The 14,850-nt window shown below is 38.9% G+C and overlaps 1 protein-coding gene across 1 annotated transcript; it reads right to left on the reverse strand.

The window, feature by feature from the left end:
- Positions 1-524: 524 nt before the first annotated feature.
- LOC308429518 (uncharacterized protein C8orf48 homolog) lies at positions 525-1,412 on the reverse strand (the record flags this gene model as incomplete). Its single annotated transcript, XM_080928389.1, has 1 exon — positions 525-1,412. The coding sequence occupies one exon, from the start codon at positions 1,410-1,412 to the stop codon at positions 525-527; it is 888 nt and encodes a 295-aa protein (XP_080784515.1).
- Positions 1,413-14,850: the final 13,438 nt, after the last annotated feature.

The raw sequence follows: 14,850 nt of genomic DNA on the forward strand, positions 1-14,850 counted from the left end.
GATGTCCATAGGCCAGTGGATGGAGGCAATCTCTCACTTGAGCTTTCCTTGTCCCAAGTGACTCTAGTTTCTGTCAGACTGAGGGAAATTACTATCCACTCAAGTAGCAAGCACACAAGTCAGAATCCATGTGCCTTTTAAATGGTTACCTTTTATAAGGCCCCACAGCCATTCACCCAAACCAGCCTTGGTCATTGCTCCTAACTATCTTATACCTATTGACTTCTTTATCTCTGTGCTGACAACCACCACTCCAAACTTTATATATATATATAATGGAATAATTTAGACCTCTGTGAAGGAAGCAGAAGAAAATCTTACATTAGTTTCTAAATTCCCTCTACAATAGATGCTAACTACTCTAATACACAACAGGTACATGTATGCCCATTGCATGTTATCACTAATCATCAATAGTTACCATCCACTGGTTGGGCACATTCCATATCATCAATAGTAGTCCGCACCTCCTTTCTGGCTGTGAGACGAGAAGCGAGAAGCGTTAAAGGACATGTGCAGTCTTCCTACACCTGCTTTGAATATGCGCGCCCAAAGCCAGAGCTTCCCTTCTGCATTTTCTCAGTCAGTTGCTTCCAGATGATGCTAGGATCATCTGAAAGCCTGGGGAAACCCTGATGTGCTTCCCCAACACGGGTGACAAAGTCTGTGGTGTGAAGGTGCTCATCTATTTTCTCTTGGAGCAGTAGTGACTGCAGTAAAGTCTTTCGTCGTCTCAGGAAGTCAGACTGAGCCAACTCTGCTCTTTTGCTGTTACAGCTGGGACACTGGGAAGAATTGTGTTGCGTAATCGCCCCTATGTATGCTAGAGTCGCTCTCGTGTTTTCCAAATAGATTCTGTTCAGCAGTTCTTCAGGGACCTTGCAATCGAAAGAATCTACCTCTGAGGTCTCTGCAATCCATTTAAGCTGCAGTCTTTTGGGTCTGTTGCTTTCCTTAGCTCTAGGATTCTCTCTCTGATGGATCAAGTTTACCTTTTTAGTACAAAAAGACCGCAGGGCATTCAGTTCTTCTGAGGATTCCTTAGGGATTTCTGGTGTCTTAGGGAGTCTGCGGTCGGACTGATACCTTTCAGAATGAATTTCTTTGCTCTTGAGATGACTGATCCACTTTTCACTCATTTTATTTTCATCCTTCTCTAAGACTGAAAGTTCTGACTGCTCGTCTTGTTCTCCCGAACTTGTAGTCGGCGTTTCTGTCTCTAGTGGGCTCTCAGAGGTGTGTGAACAGGACTGCAGATCTCCAGAGAAGCTGATGGAACCAGAACTCAGTACCTCATCAGTATAGGACCTGAGGAACTCTTCTGAAACTTGAGTAGCACAGACGTCTGTCTGGGCCGGGCCTCCGTGCTGTTCTTTTGAGTCCCCCGGCTTCTGAACAAGTGGCCACTCCATTGTCTCGGACTCAGTTCCTCGTCTGCTTTGCTCTGGTCACAACTGGGTCTGGAACCAGTAAAGATGTGCGGATAGGGCACAATCTTCTGTGTATTTGGGTGCCGCGAGCATCTTCTTCCGGGTATGCTTTTGCTGGTGTGCCTTTCCTGGTTGCCGTGGCAACGGGCGCTGGTCATGCGCAGTAAGTAATCTCCAGTGGCCCGCCCCTTTCCAGTCTCCTGCCTGAGCCGGTCTGACTGCTTTTTAATTCAGCCCCCAGGCTGCTGGGAATGCTGTTTAAAATGCTGTGTGTAATTCAAGGGAAAAGGTCGCAAACCCTCCAGGTCAGACCAGGTGATGCACACTTGTGAGTTCCATGGAGACAGATGGCCTGTGACAAAAGAGAGATAATGCGTCTTGACACAAGTTTTCACAAAAAGTGCTGGCTAAAGTCTCCAGCAAAACACAGCCATTTTAGAGCCAAGCAGAAGCTGTTTGTAGATTTATTTGCCTTAGGATACAAATGAAAATACTGACACCATTCTCTAGGGCTTCTCCACAGTCGCTCAAGGCTTCTGAGAATCTCAGTTTCCCCCAAAGCACAGTCTTAGGTTTTGTCCCCTCCAACTGCCAGGTCAGTACCTTCCTCTCTAGATTACCACATCAAGATGCTTTACAGAGAGGACTCAGGTGCATTTTCTGAGTTCTATTTATCTGAGTCTCTGAAAATGAAGCTTATAGATGCAACCTGCTCAAGAATTCTGTCGGTGCGCTTAATGCCTGGAATCGGATACCAATCTACAAAGGGGTAGTGGGTTTTGTGACGTAAGAAATTCCAGTTTAAGAAAGTCTTGAGTATCCTCCTATCTAATCTTCAAACCGAAACCCTTACCCAAAGATACATCCCTCCAATACACATTGTCTCAGACCCAAATGGCCTGGCATATGAAGACACAAGCCCAGTGATGATCCTAGGACACACACACGCGCGCACACACACACACACACAATGGACACAAATGTGCCTTGTCTCCCTCCATCCCTCCCAACGCTGCCTTGTGTGTCCTCCCCCTTCCCTTACTTTGCCAAGGTCAACTGTCAGAAATATTCAAAGATCACCGAGAAATTTGGTCAACCTTCATTTAAAGATAAGGACTTTCCAACTTCCTCTTTTCAGCCAAATTAAAGAGAGCAGAAAGATAATTGTGGAAATAAGGAATTTCCAGTAGGATTCCTGATTTATTCTAAATAATTTCAAAATCCTCCCTCATTCTCCCATTCATATTTCCGTATAATTCATTATTCTCCCCACCCCCAACAAAGAATCTTTTAAAGTACATCCTCTAATAACCTCCATGTGCTAATATCCAAACTAATTAGACCTTTATCTTTAACAATGTAAATTTATCTGTTTAAAATATAGCTTTATCTGTAAGCCAAAAATTATGAATAGGAAATTGTATAATTTATCATTTTTTTCATAAATGTAGCAAGATGCTGTGTACAATTTAACATTCTAGTAACTGCTATTTAAGAGGGAACAAGCTGCAACATACTGTCACCATACAGATAATATTCGGGAAGATAGAAGTCAACGTTTGGGTTTGAAAGTAGAAGCTGTGATTTTTGTGACTCACTGTCAACTTTTCAAGTGTATTGCATGGTGGAATTTCAGGATGTCTCTGTTTAAAACAGATTACTTTTTTATTAATTGGATATTTTAAATGAGTGAAAAAGTAAGAAAGCACCGGAGGGGAGGGGAGGGGAGGGGAGGGGAGGAGAGAGTTCTAACTTCCTGTCCAGTCCCAAACTCTTCATACAAAACCAAGGGACACAGATTACTTCCACTGGCTCATCTAAACATATATTCAACTGGGATTCACAGGAAAAGAAACAAAAACAAAAACCAAAACAACAAGAATAAAACCCTCATGGAATTGACAGAGAGGAAATATGTATTTACTTTCCAGAGAGTTCAATAATAGCATTTCAGTGTTGCAATAATTGTATTACAAAATTATTTATACTTAAACTAACATAAAGCTACAAACTTCAGAATCCTTTCTTCTGACTTATGCAAACAGCTAATATTACATTTTCACTTCTTTGTGTTAATGTCATCTCCTTTACAAGTTATTATCCATCTAAGTGGCCATAGAACACTATTAAATGGATAATAAGTGATAGTCCAGACAGTTCCATATCTGTCAGTTTTACTCAGGCAAATATTCAGCCAGTGTTAAATTTCACCCTTCATCTTCCCACTATCTTTTCCCCTTTTCCCCCTTCTTCTCCTCCTGTAAATAGGATATTTATGGTAAAACCATGTCCCCAGGGCATTCCACACAAGGTATCTTTGAACCAGTTCTGCCTGTCCTTATCATTCTCTTCACTAGAGATAATTTTAAATATTTTAATTTATTATCTACTTTTGTATTGGAAAGATAAATCAATATACATTGCTACATTTATCATTTTAACTGGATATTTTTTATTTACATTTAAAATGTTATTCCCTTTCCAGGTTTCCCTCCAGAAATCTCCTATCCCATTTCCCCTCCCCCTGCTTCCATGAGGGTGCTCCCCCATCCCCTCCTACCTATCCCCCTGCCCTGACATTGAAGCATCAAGTCTTGGCAGGACCAAAGACTTCTCCTCCTATTGATGTCCAGCAAGGCCATCCTCTGCTACATATGCAGCTGGAGCCATGGGTCTCTCCATGTATACTCTTTGGATGGTACTATACCCTTCTTACACTGATTTCGTTTTAAACATATATTGTGTCACCCTGAATCAGCATACAGGTACCCTCCCTGATTTCAGTAACTGCACTGCATCCTGTTACAAGGATGTACTATGTTTTGAGGGGCAGTTTCCAGTTATTCTTTGTGTCTCTGGAGACTTGTATTCAAGATGATTCCTGATAGTGAGAGATTACTGTAGCAAAGATTAAAGATACATGTACTTTTCCAGCTGCCCTGTGTAAGGAGTATGACTTTGACATTTTAGCCAAAAACTATATAAAAATGCCTGTTCCTGAGAGCATGATTTTTGGGTCACTTATTCATATTTGTGAGTCTTTGTCAATCTATTATATCTGAAATTACATCTTTATGTAATGTAAACTAGAATCTCCTGTATTATTAATGAAGTTGAACAGATTTTTATATAAATAAGGATTTTATATAAATAAAATTTATATAAATAAGATTTTATACAAATAAGATTTTTTTTTAGTATGCATTGTCTATTCATTTCTTTTACCTATTTTTATTACCGCACGTTTATTTTTACTTTCAATTATCTGAAAGCACTCCAGGACACGTTCTATGTTGGAAATACTGTTCATTTTTCTGTGTCATGGGTCCCAAATGTTCTATCAGTTTGTCTGACTTACTTAAGTTGTTTACTCCCTCTAAAGGTTTTCATTTTGTATCAAAATTTTCTGTCATTTCCCAAATTGTTCTTAGATTGTAACTATGCTTTGGGCGTATTGAAGGGGTCTTGTTTAATTGTCTTTGCTTTTGTTGCACACAGTCCTCAGGATTTTAGCAGATATAACCACAGACAGACACATTGAAGCACCATCTACAACTGGGTACAAACCATTGTGCTCTGTCCCCTTTGTATTCTTAGCCCACCGGTGCCATCTGTAACTGGTTTTTATCCCTGTTGATTTTTCCTAGGAGGTTTCAGATATATAATCATATCATCTGAAAATGACCACCTCTTTTTAGGCTCTTCAAGACCTGATTTTGTTGCGTTTGGGGGTTGGTGGTTGAACACAACTGAGTTCTCCAGCTTTTGAACAAGCTGTGGCACTAGCTTCTCACCCCGTTCCCTTTATTTCTAACTACATTGCTGTTCTAATTCAGGTAATTACCTGAAATAAGCCTTTTTTTTTTTTTTTTTTTTTTTGGAACTTTTAAAGAGCCCCTGTTTTCTAAATTAGGTATTTGTCTTTGTCCTAGTTGGTAAAGTACACAGACAACTTCTCATTGTTCAGAAATGCTTTGAAATAAGTCAAAATGATTAGAATCAAACAAAATTATCCTCTGAACTATTACTGTGAGATTTTGGTAGCTCCAAGCAGATAGATAATTAAACTTTGAAAGAAATGTGTAGATTAATGAAAAGTCTCAACTAAAAATGTCACATTTTCCATCTATGCTGTTTCAATATTTTCAGAGTATCATTAGCTTTATCGGGTTTACATTTTTTAAAACTGAGATCTAGGCTGGGAACCCAGCTCAGCAGTGACACTCTTGCCCCGCGTGTGCAAATCTCCAAGTCCATTGTTCAGCACTGCAGAGAATATAAATGAACAATTCTAAGTAAAATTCTGAGAATACAGTGGGTTTTTACTTTTTGCATAATTCCTAAATACGTGATAGCCAATTTAAAAAATAAATATTTTAAACAAATATACCTTGACGTTTACTGTTATAGACTTAACTAGCAATGAAAAATGTGGGCCCAGGAATTCTGAACATCCTAGTCTTATTTTTAAAGAGTTAATAACAAATCATAACATAATGGAATATAAGACCAATCAGAAAACATCCTGTAGCCATTGCATAGGCAAACCATTGTCTTAACTAGCACTTGTTTAATTCCTTAAGAGAAGCTGAGAATCATTTCAGTTCTCTTTTTAAAGGAAACTGTCATTGACATCAAGGTATTTGTAGGATTGTTTCCTTCTAACTGCTTTACAGAAAGGATGTGTTTCAAGCCCCTCTCTTTGATTTGTAGACGGACATTGTCTTGTTCTCACATGATAGTTTCCCTCTATGCATGGCTCCATGTCTAAATTCCTCTTTTTACAAGGATGTTAGCTGTATGAGATTAAGGCACAACCTAATGACCTCATTTTAACTTGATTATCTCTGCAAAGACCCTGTCTCCAAATAAGGTCACACCCTGCATTCTGAATTGCCAGAGATCAAGACCGCTATGTAAGAACTTAGGTTGCATGGGAATCAAATTAAAAGCTAATTAAACAGTATACTCGTAGGGTAAATGTTTTGTATCAAAAATGCTAGCAACCAATTTCTTGGAGGAGAGGGGAAAGAATATTTAAATATAGGGGACTAACTTTGAATTAAGAATATCTTTTGTTTGAGGCTTTAGTTCATGGTAGAACACTTAACAAATGCTTTGGATTCAATCCTCAAAACTGAAAATAAATATTAAATAAATCGAGTTGTGAGGTGGTCCCTTTTCTGAAAGATTCTATCATAAATTTGATTGGCTGGCCCCCGGAGTTATTATTAGATTTTCATGATTCAAGTAAGAAATTGTTTTAAGAAAACATTGTTCTCGTTGAAAAAAAATGTAAAAGCATATTTTATTAATATATTTCAGGAAGTTTAATTATTTTAGGCATCAAGGCAATAATTTCCCATTGTTTTACCTGATTATCAGATTAAATTGCAAAAGTGTAAAATTCAGAAATTACTGTTCGAAAGTAATATCTCCATAACTTAACTAAGGGCAGCAATATAATTCCTAACAAACATTACTAAATATGAGGCTGAATGGCAAAATCACTTTTACTACAATGATTAATAGTTCTGGAATAGCAATGGAAGATGAAGCTGCTCTGCAGCTCCCGAATCTCTGCCCTGCTTAGCTCTTGCTTAGTTTTTATGGCTAAAGCCCAGAATGATCTTCAGCTTCCCCGTGTGATCAGAAAGGCAGTTATGCCCCCGAGAGTCCACAATACTGTTGAAGACTGACCTTCAAGTCAAATACTAAGAAATATTATAAGTGAGAATCTAAATATAAAGTATTTTCCTTCCAAGTATGGAGAACCTATGAAATGAATTCAGCAGCAGTGTTTGAATCTGAATTTGAGTTATATACTTTTATATTTGAGTTATATATTTTTATATTTGAGTTATATATTTTTATACTTGGGAGAACTACAGGAATCTGTGGCTCTTGATGATAGGCCTGGAATTCACAGTGGTTTTTCTGAAAACTATTATGCAGAATTACTTCTCCACCACTCAGTATCTTGCAAAAGCATTTTACTGTAATTTTCTACTTACAAAGCAAGCCTTCACAGCAAAATGAATATTCATATGATTGCATAGGGTTGAGTAACATTGAAATTGCAAATCATTGATTCAAGGCCACTCTCTTTCCATAAAATCATTTTATTAAAGTGTTCATAGTGATCATAAAAACAGAACCACACTCCAAAAAGACATAGAATACAGCATTGAGCTCACAGGCCAAAGTTATTTTATCTCCTTCTTTTAGATAGGAATTTTCCAAAAACAAACTATATCACTGAAGAATGTAAGGCTGTTTCTCTAGAGCCTGCTATGCTTAACGTGAAAGCTGTCAACCCAACAGGCTGAAACAGAGCAAGATTATGAGAGCCAAGTGAATAGCTCATTCTTCATGGCCCAGCCCTTGCTGCATGCTGCCATGTGGTACATGACTGAGAGGTATGCCCTGCGATAGCTAATGAAGCACCTCCTTTATATCACACTAGCCCGAGCTCTGGTTTCAAGCTTGTATATTATGCTACTGAGATCTCACAATAGCAGCCTTTGTTCCCTCTAGCAGAGGCTGTTCCTTGTCCATTCCCTGGCTGAATCTCATGCCCCAAACGTGCTAGACTCTTGATTCACTAAGAAGGGCAGACCTAAGTCATTAAACACACTGGTGCTACCTCCTCAGATTGCTTTTGCTTTGGTCTGTTTCTTTCTTATGACAGCATCCTCCCAGATACCAAAAACTGGTCAATCTGTGGCCACTTAAAGATAACAGGCTTAGGGCAAAAGACATGGACCTCCTGACATCACTCTTCTGTGTCAAACAGAATAATAAAGTTAACATTGTAATAACAAGCTACAGGAAGAGCCATCAGTCAGAATAAAAAGAATGGCATCTACTGGACCAAAAAGCCACATGCTGCATGATTCTAAGTGTAACTAAGAAGCAAGAAATGCTCTCTTACGGATTTCAGCCCCTCCTTTCTCAAGCTACCGGTAGATTGTGAACCTAAAGTATGCTTTGCCTGAATGCTTTCTAGAACTCTCGGTCATCAGTATCAAATCTATAAAGTACACGTATCAGTTAAAAACTAAAATCAAATCGAAAATGTTTAAAGGAGAGCTCGCCAAGATCTGCTGTTCTAAAGGGAAAGAAGTGTGACCCACTTCCTCAAACTCGCTGATTTGTAGGAAGCCCCGTGATGCAGCAGAGGCAGCCCAAACATGCTCAGGGTGAGGCTAAGTATTGAAATTCTCCAGCTATAGCTTACTCCTGACAAGCAGCGTGGTTGCTGGGGCCATCCCTGCCACCCCAATTCCTCAGCAGCCTCGAACAGAGAACCTCAACGAAGAGCAGCGATTCTCAACCTGGGAATCTCCGAACCTTTATGGGGTCCATGTATCAAAAATCCTGCATATCAGAAATATCTACTCCATGGGGCTTCACAGTAGCAAACTTTCATGCATACAGTTTTCAGGGAATAGTTTTGTGGTTCCACAGCATGAGGAGCTGTGTTAAAGGATCACGGCCTTAGGAAGGTTGAGAACTGCTGATGCAGAGTGTCTCTTAAGGCCAACTAGAGGTAAAAACGATCGGAGAAGTTAAAATCATAACCATATTTTCGTGAATTGTGGCTGAAAACAATCAGTCAAAACCAGAAATCTCACAGGTCTAGTGGCGGAGGAACTGATGATCAAGGGTCCAGAAGAGTCAGCATACAGTGAGGCCCCCCTTCCCTGGCTCAGAAGCTGTGCTTTCCTCCTGTGTCCCTCTCATAGAGCAAGAAGGCCAGGCAGGTCCCAGGGAGCACGGGAATAATGGCCGCCACCAAAATCATCCAGCCTTTGACTCATAACTCCATCTTCTTTTACCATCCAGTTGCCATTGCTCTTTTAATATAGGAAGCTTGGAGGAATAGAAACACTCAGACCAGAGAACATTTATGAGCTGTATAGATTTGAAAAATCATTTTAAATTTCTGACTTCTAAGTTTCATATTTGTCTCCTACCAAGCCTATAAACTCAATCCAGAGTATTAGCAAAATAGCACATATAAAATGCTTCTAACAGTCAACAACTCTAAACATGTATAGAAGTTTAATTCTTCAAATTAAGGATATGTCAAGTGATTAAAAGACACAAACTCATGTAGGCCTGCTATACCAGCATGTACATTATTTGTTTGTTTGTTTGTTTGTTTGTTTGTTTTGGTCTTCATACTCTTACAGAGTTTCCGGTGCCTCAGTTTTTGTTCAATTTTCAACTTTTCATGTCAATAGAATGAAATGATCAGAAAAACATCTCACAATGTCAACCTACATTTTACCAGCAGAGGCCAAATTTTTTACTTTCCTTAGCTAAAAATACACATGTCGAATGTGTTCCATGAGCAGGAATGTATAACATTACAGAATATCCATAGCTCATCTCTCCCTTTCTTCTTAAATACTTAAGTAAAACTTAATCTCTGTGATATTATTTAGTATTTGATGAAGGAAAATTTTATAAGCGCATAGGTCTGTATTCTATAATAATATATCTGTGAGCAATCACATAGTATATTCATTATTGTAACTATAACAATTAAAGACAGTATGTATTTGAATCTGACCTACCACATTTTCAGTAGTAGCTGAGTTACTTCTCTTTATTCCATTTTAAGGTGTTTGTTAAACCCCAAAGCAGTAAATTTGAATCAAAATGTATATGAAATATAATAGGTGCCCTCTTTGCCATCCCTTCCCTAAAATTTGTTCAGTGGTTTAGACACTACACCAAACTGAAGCTACTTTGGAATTGTATTGCACTTATACTGACAATTAAACACTACACATCTGAGGTTTGAAGTGATGGCTCAGCCATTAAGAGTACCTGCTGCTGTTCCAGATTTGAGTTAAGTTCCTATCGCCCATATGAAGGAGTGCCCAAACTCCAAGAGATCTAACATTCCCTTCTGGCCCCTGAAGACACTTCCACACACACATGCACACATCCTGAACATCCACACATGTACACACACTTGCACACACACTCACACAAATGCACACACACTCAGTACTCACACATGCACACACACTGAATATCCACACATGCACACACACACACATGCAATACACACACACACACACACACACACACACACACACACACACACATACTACACAAAAATTAAATCTTTAAAAACCAAAACTGCATCTTCCCAATTTTCAAAGATTTTGTGTGGGAACTTATTTGTCCCAGATTTCTCCTGAATCACATTAAAACAGCAGACTCTTACAGGAAGTGCCCACTTTAAATCTCCCAAGCATATCCGAACAAAATGGTTAGTCTAAATAAAAGCAAATTCCATGTAATGTGGCTGTGCAGTTGAGTCACAACATTAGTCAAGTGATTCTTGAGTTCCAAATTGCCATGGCACTGGGCTCTTGGAATTAATGATAGTTTTCTCAGCGATTTGGTGTCTTTTCAGGTTTCCCTACATACCGGAATGTACCACTATGGCCTATTGACCCATGAAGGTCATGTTTTAGACACTCAGAATGAAATCATATCTAAGGATACCTGGCATTATTCTTTCCATTAATAGCACTTCATGTCCTATAAATGAGAAGACACATCTGAACCTAGAACTAACTTTTTCTTATGTGTGGTAAACAAATCAGGATATAAATGGCACATGTATGTTGATTTCCCGCTGGTTTATTTGGTTAATGTATTAATTTCAAAAATTTTAGAACTCTGCTGTGTTAGTGAAAAGATATAATTTAATAGAGAAGAAAGGCTTTTCCAGCAGTGGCATATTTGGTGTACATACTATATTGATTATGAAATACAGTTACCACTGTAATTCAAAATTTAGAATTTTTATAATGTGGCCTGAGAGAAATGTAAAGAATTGAGGGTTGATAGTAAACCGTTGGTGAGAACCCCAAATCACTCAGGATCTGTGGGTTGCAGTAAACCCTTTAGATTTTTCTCTGAACAATAATTTTAAGAAGGTTAAGGAATTTGAATGTGATTCTGAAGGGCACTCTCTAGTGGCTGGATTCCTGTCAGGAATGGTGAAGAGTCAAGGCTAAGGCACAAGAGAGAAAAGTAAGAGCTAGTAGTATCTTTGATCATAATAGTAGTAGAGTGACAAGGAACTACTAAGTTTTCCATTTTGAGATTCAAAGATTTCTTGCTAAGATTGGGAATGAGATGAACAAGGAGAGCTGAGAGTAAAAAGCTAGAAGAAATGAGTCGCCATTTTTATAACTAGAAAATATTACAAAAGCATTAATAACCAAAGAGACTAGAAATACAGTATGGAGACTGCACTTCGGAAATGCCTTTTACACACCTAAGGGTAAGTAGGTAGGCTAATGGATACGTCTGTAGACCAAGAGAGCAATCTGTATGAGAATGTAGACTTTGCAAAGTCATAAACAGCCAGGTGGTGCACTCTGCTATTAAAGCAGAGGCAGTCAAGGAAGCAAGGATGTCCTGAATAACATCAAGGGGGAGATGTGAGGACGAGTCATCAAAGGATGCTAAACAGGAGCTTCAAGAGGGGAAATAAGGTCAGTTATGTTTGCTGATGTCCTCGAAGCCCACAGAAGAATGAATTTTGTAGAAAGAAATTAGTGGAGCAGAACCAATGTCACGAGATATGATCAAACAAGCAATGGCCCTCAGTGGCTGACCAGATAACACAGCTTATAAAGACACTTGCAACAAGTGTTCCATACAAAGTGTCCTGATAAAGTTAGAACAGACTCACAGTTTTCTTTTAACTTTCACAGGTGACCTCGTCCTTTCACAGGTCCTTCTAAAGGACATTACTTGTCTTTAATCTGATAACCATCTCTCTGTACCCTGCAAAATCTTTTATTTGCAATTCCAATCTTCATAATCAAGCACCAGGTCAAATATGATAAGTATGGCAAGATGTTTCTTTACCAAGCAGCTCTGTCTTGAATCCCAGTCTTCGCTTGAAAAATGTCAAGAGGGGCAGGTCTGTACATAGGCCCATGTGTTCCCTGCCAATGTTTCCACTTGAATAAATGCAATTGTTACCTAAGAAAGCTGCCTTACTTAGGATTTTATTACTGTGAAGGGGCATCATGACCACAACCACTCTTCTAAAGGAAAATATTCAATTTGAGGCTGGATTACAGTTTCAGAGGTTTCACCCATTGTCATTGTGGCGGAAAGCATCTCAGCATGCAGGCAGACATGGTGTTAGAAAATGAACCCAGAGTTCTACATCTGAATCATCAGGAAGCAAGATGAGACAGAGACACACTAGGCCTGGCCTGATTTGAGCTTCTGAAATCTCCAAGCCTAGTCCCGGTGCCCTATTTCCTTCAATAAGGCCACACCTACTCCAACAACACTACATCCCCTAATAGGACCACTTCCTATAGGCAAGCATTCAGGTACAGGAATCTATGGGGACCGTTCCTGTTCGAACCAACACAGGAGGTTTCTTCTAATTGTTCTCAAGTACCATGCCTTCTTTCGCACTCTAGAAATCTTACACATTGTTCTTACCATTCATTTTTTAACTTAAATTACTCTTAAGTATCTCAAAAATGTTGAGTGAAAACTCTGCTTCTGGGTCCAAACCTGTGGGTTGCTGCCATTGGGTTGGCCGGTTGGCTGCCTTTTCTAGAGCCTAAAAGGAAGAATGTGTGTTTCTGTACCCTCAGTATCTTCTAGTCCATCAACACTAATTCTTTTCCAAATGAATGTCACTGTTTTGGTCTCTTCACATGCATAGTGACTGTTTCTGTCAAATATATATTTGAGAAGCAATCCATATAATCAGTTTTTGTAAGCAACAAAACCTTTAAAACATGAAAACAAAGATAATGCATTCCTGCCTTTTCTTTTAAGCTCTAGTATTTTGTGTGATCCTAGAAAAGCCAAGTGCATTGTATCTCTGAGCAGTTTTTGTCTATTTTGGCAGCAGTGCTATTAGTGTTCTTTAAGAGATTGGTTTAGTATGACCTTTCATTCTTGAAACTGTAAAGGCCTATTCCAGTCAACCTGGTCCTTTCCAGATGTTGCCCCCCCCCCATCCTTTAACATGATTTAAAAACCCAACTGCTGTGCTGTTTAACACATCAAGCCTTTTTGGATGAGTTGTGTCATATGCATGAGTTATGTGTGTTATTCACAGAGCAATGCTTCTGTGTAACTTCCCTGGAATAGTTCATGGAAATATAGATGCACAGATGGTAGAAACATAGTTGTAGGGTGGGAGAAATTAAATATGCTTACCTCATCCTCTGCTTTATAGAGTGTGGTGAAATGATTTTCAGCTAACATGGAATTGCTTTCAAACGGATTGTAATTTTCCAAGGGATCATGAATGCCTGAAGAAAAGACTTCTAATTTACAAGTAATAAGTGTCTTGTACCCAGTTCCTTCCTCTGCCCCTCACTGTTTACTATGGTCACTTAAAGCCTCTTCCCCTCACACTCGCTGATTATTCAAATTCAGGTCCTCCCTTCTAGCTGTCTGACTTAAACTAGTTACTCCTTAGGATGTAATTTCCTTCTTGTGCTTTCCCTGATTACTCTGCCATCCCCAGAGAGGAGATTTTATGAGTTGAGTTTCACTTCCTGACTAATTTAATAGTTTGTCAACTATAACTAAACATGAGAAAAAGGAGAAAGTTAAAAATAAAGATAACATCCTTATAAGACTCTTGCTCCTTGTAATTTAGTAATGGCAACTGTGTACCTATGGAATCTCTTCTCCATGTTTTTTGAGAATCTAGTGTTTTCTAAAAAGAATTTCTGCTGGCAGAAATACGGGTTTTTTCTCATGTCTTAGCAAATAATTCACTACTGATAAAACTCACCCTAGAGATGGGCATGGTGCATGCCTCTAATGCCAGCACTAGGAAGACAGAAGCAGAAGGATCTCTGAGAGCCTGTGGCTGGCTTGGTCAGCAGAGTGCATTCCAGGACAGTCAGGCTGCACAGAGAAATCCTCTCTCAGGCGAAAAAAATGCTAATAAACTGGATTATGTTGTTTTCCCAACACTTGTACTGGTTATTAATATATTGTCCAAAGGATTTGCCCATGCCTTCAAAAGGTGGTATGCTCTTAAGATACAACTACAGCTAAAGCCATGGTTTGTCAATTCTCTCTCTATAGAGAAGGATTAATTAGCAGGACACACACATCCTGGCCTGCTAAGCCCACATTACAAATTTTTATTGCAAAGCTAGAAGATATAGTAATATTCATGTATCATTTTATCATTGTATTTATATAAATATGTCACAGTATTAGTTAAGCATCTATTATGTGCCAGGCAATAAGATTAAGAATCACCCTGGGTTTAACTGAGATTGTCTTCTCTTAACTAAGAAGCAGGTACTTAGACTTCACTGTCTTGACAGACTGTAAAAGGCCTTTGAATACTTAAGGTAGAACTAGAATGAAACACTAG

The sequence above is a fragment of the Micromys minutus genome (assembly GCF_963924665.1).
Source record: "Micromys minutus genome assembly, chromosome: 14".
Lineage (NCBI taxonomy): Eukaryota > Metazoa > Chordata > Mammalia > Rodentia > Muridae > Micromys > Micromys minutus.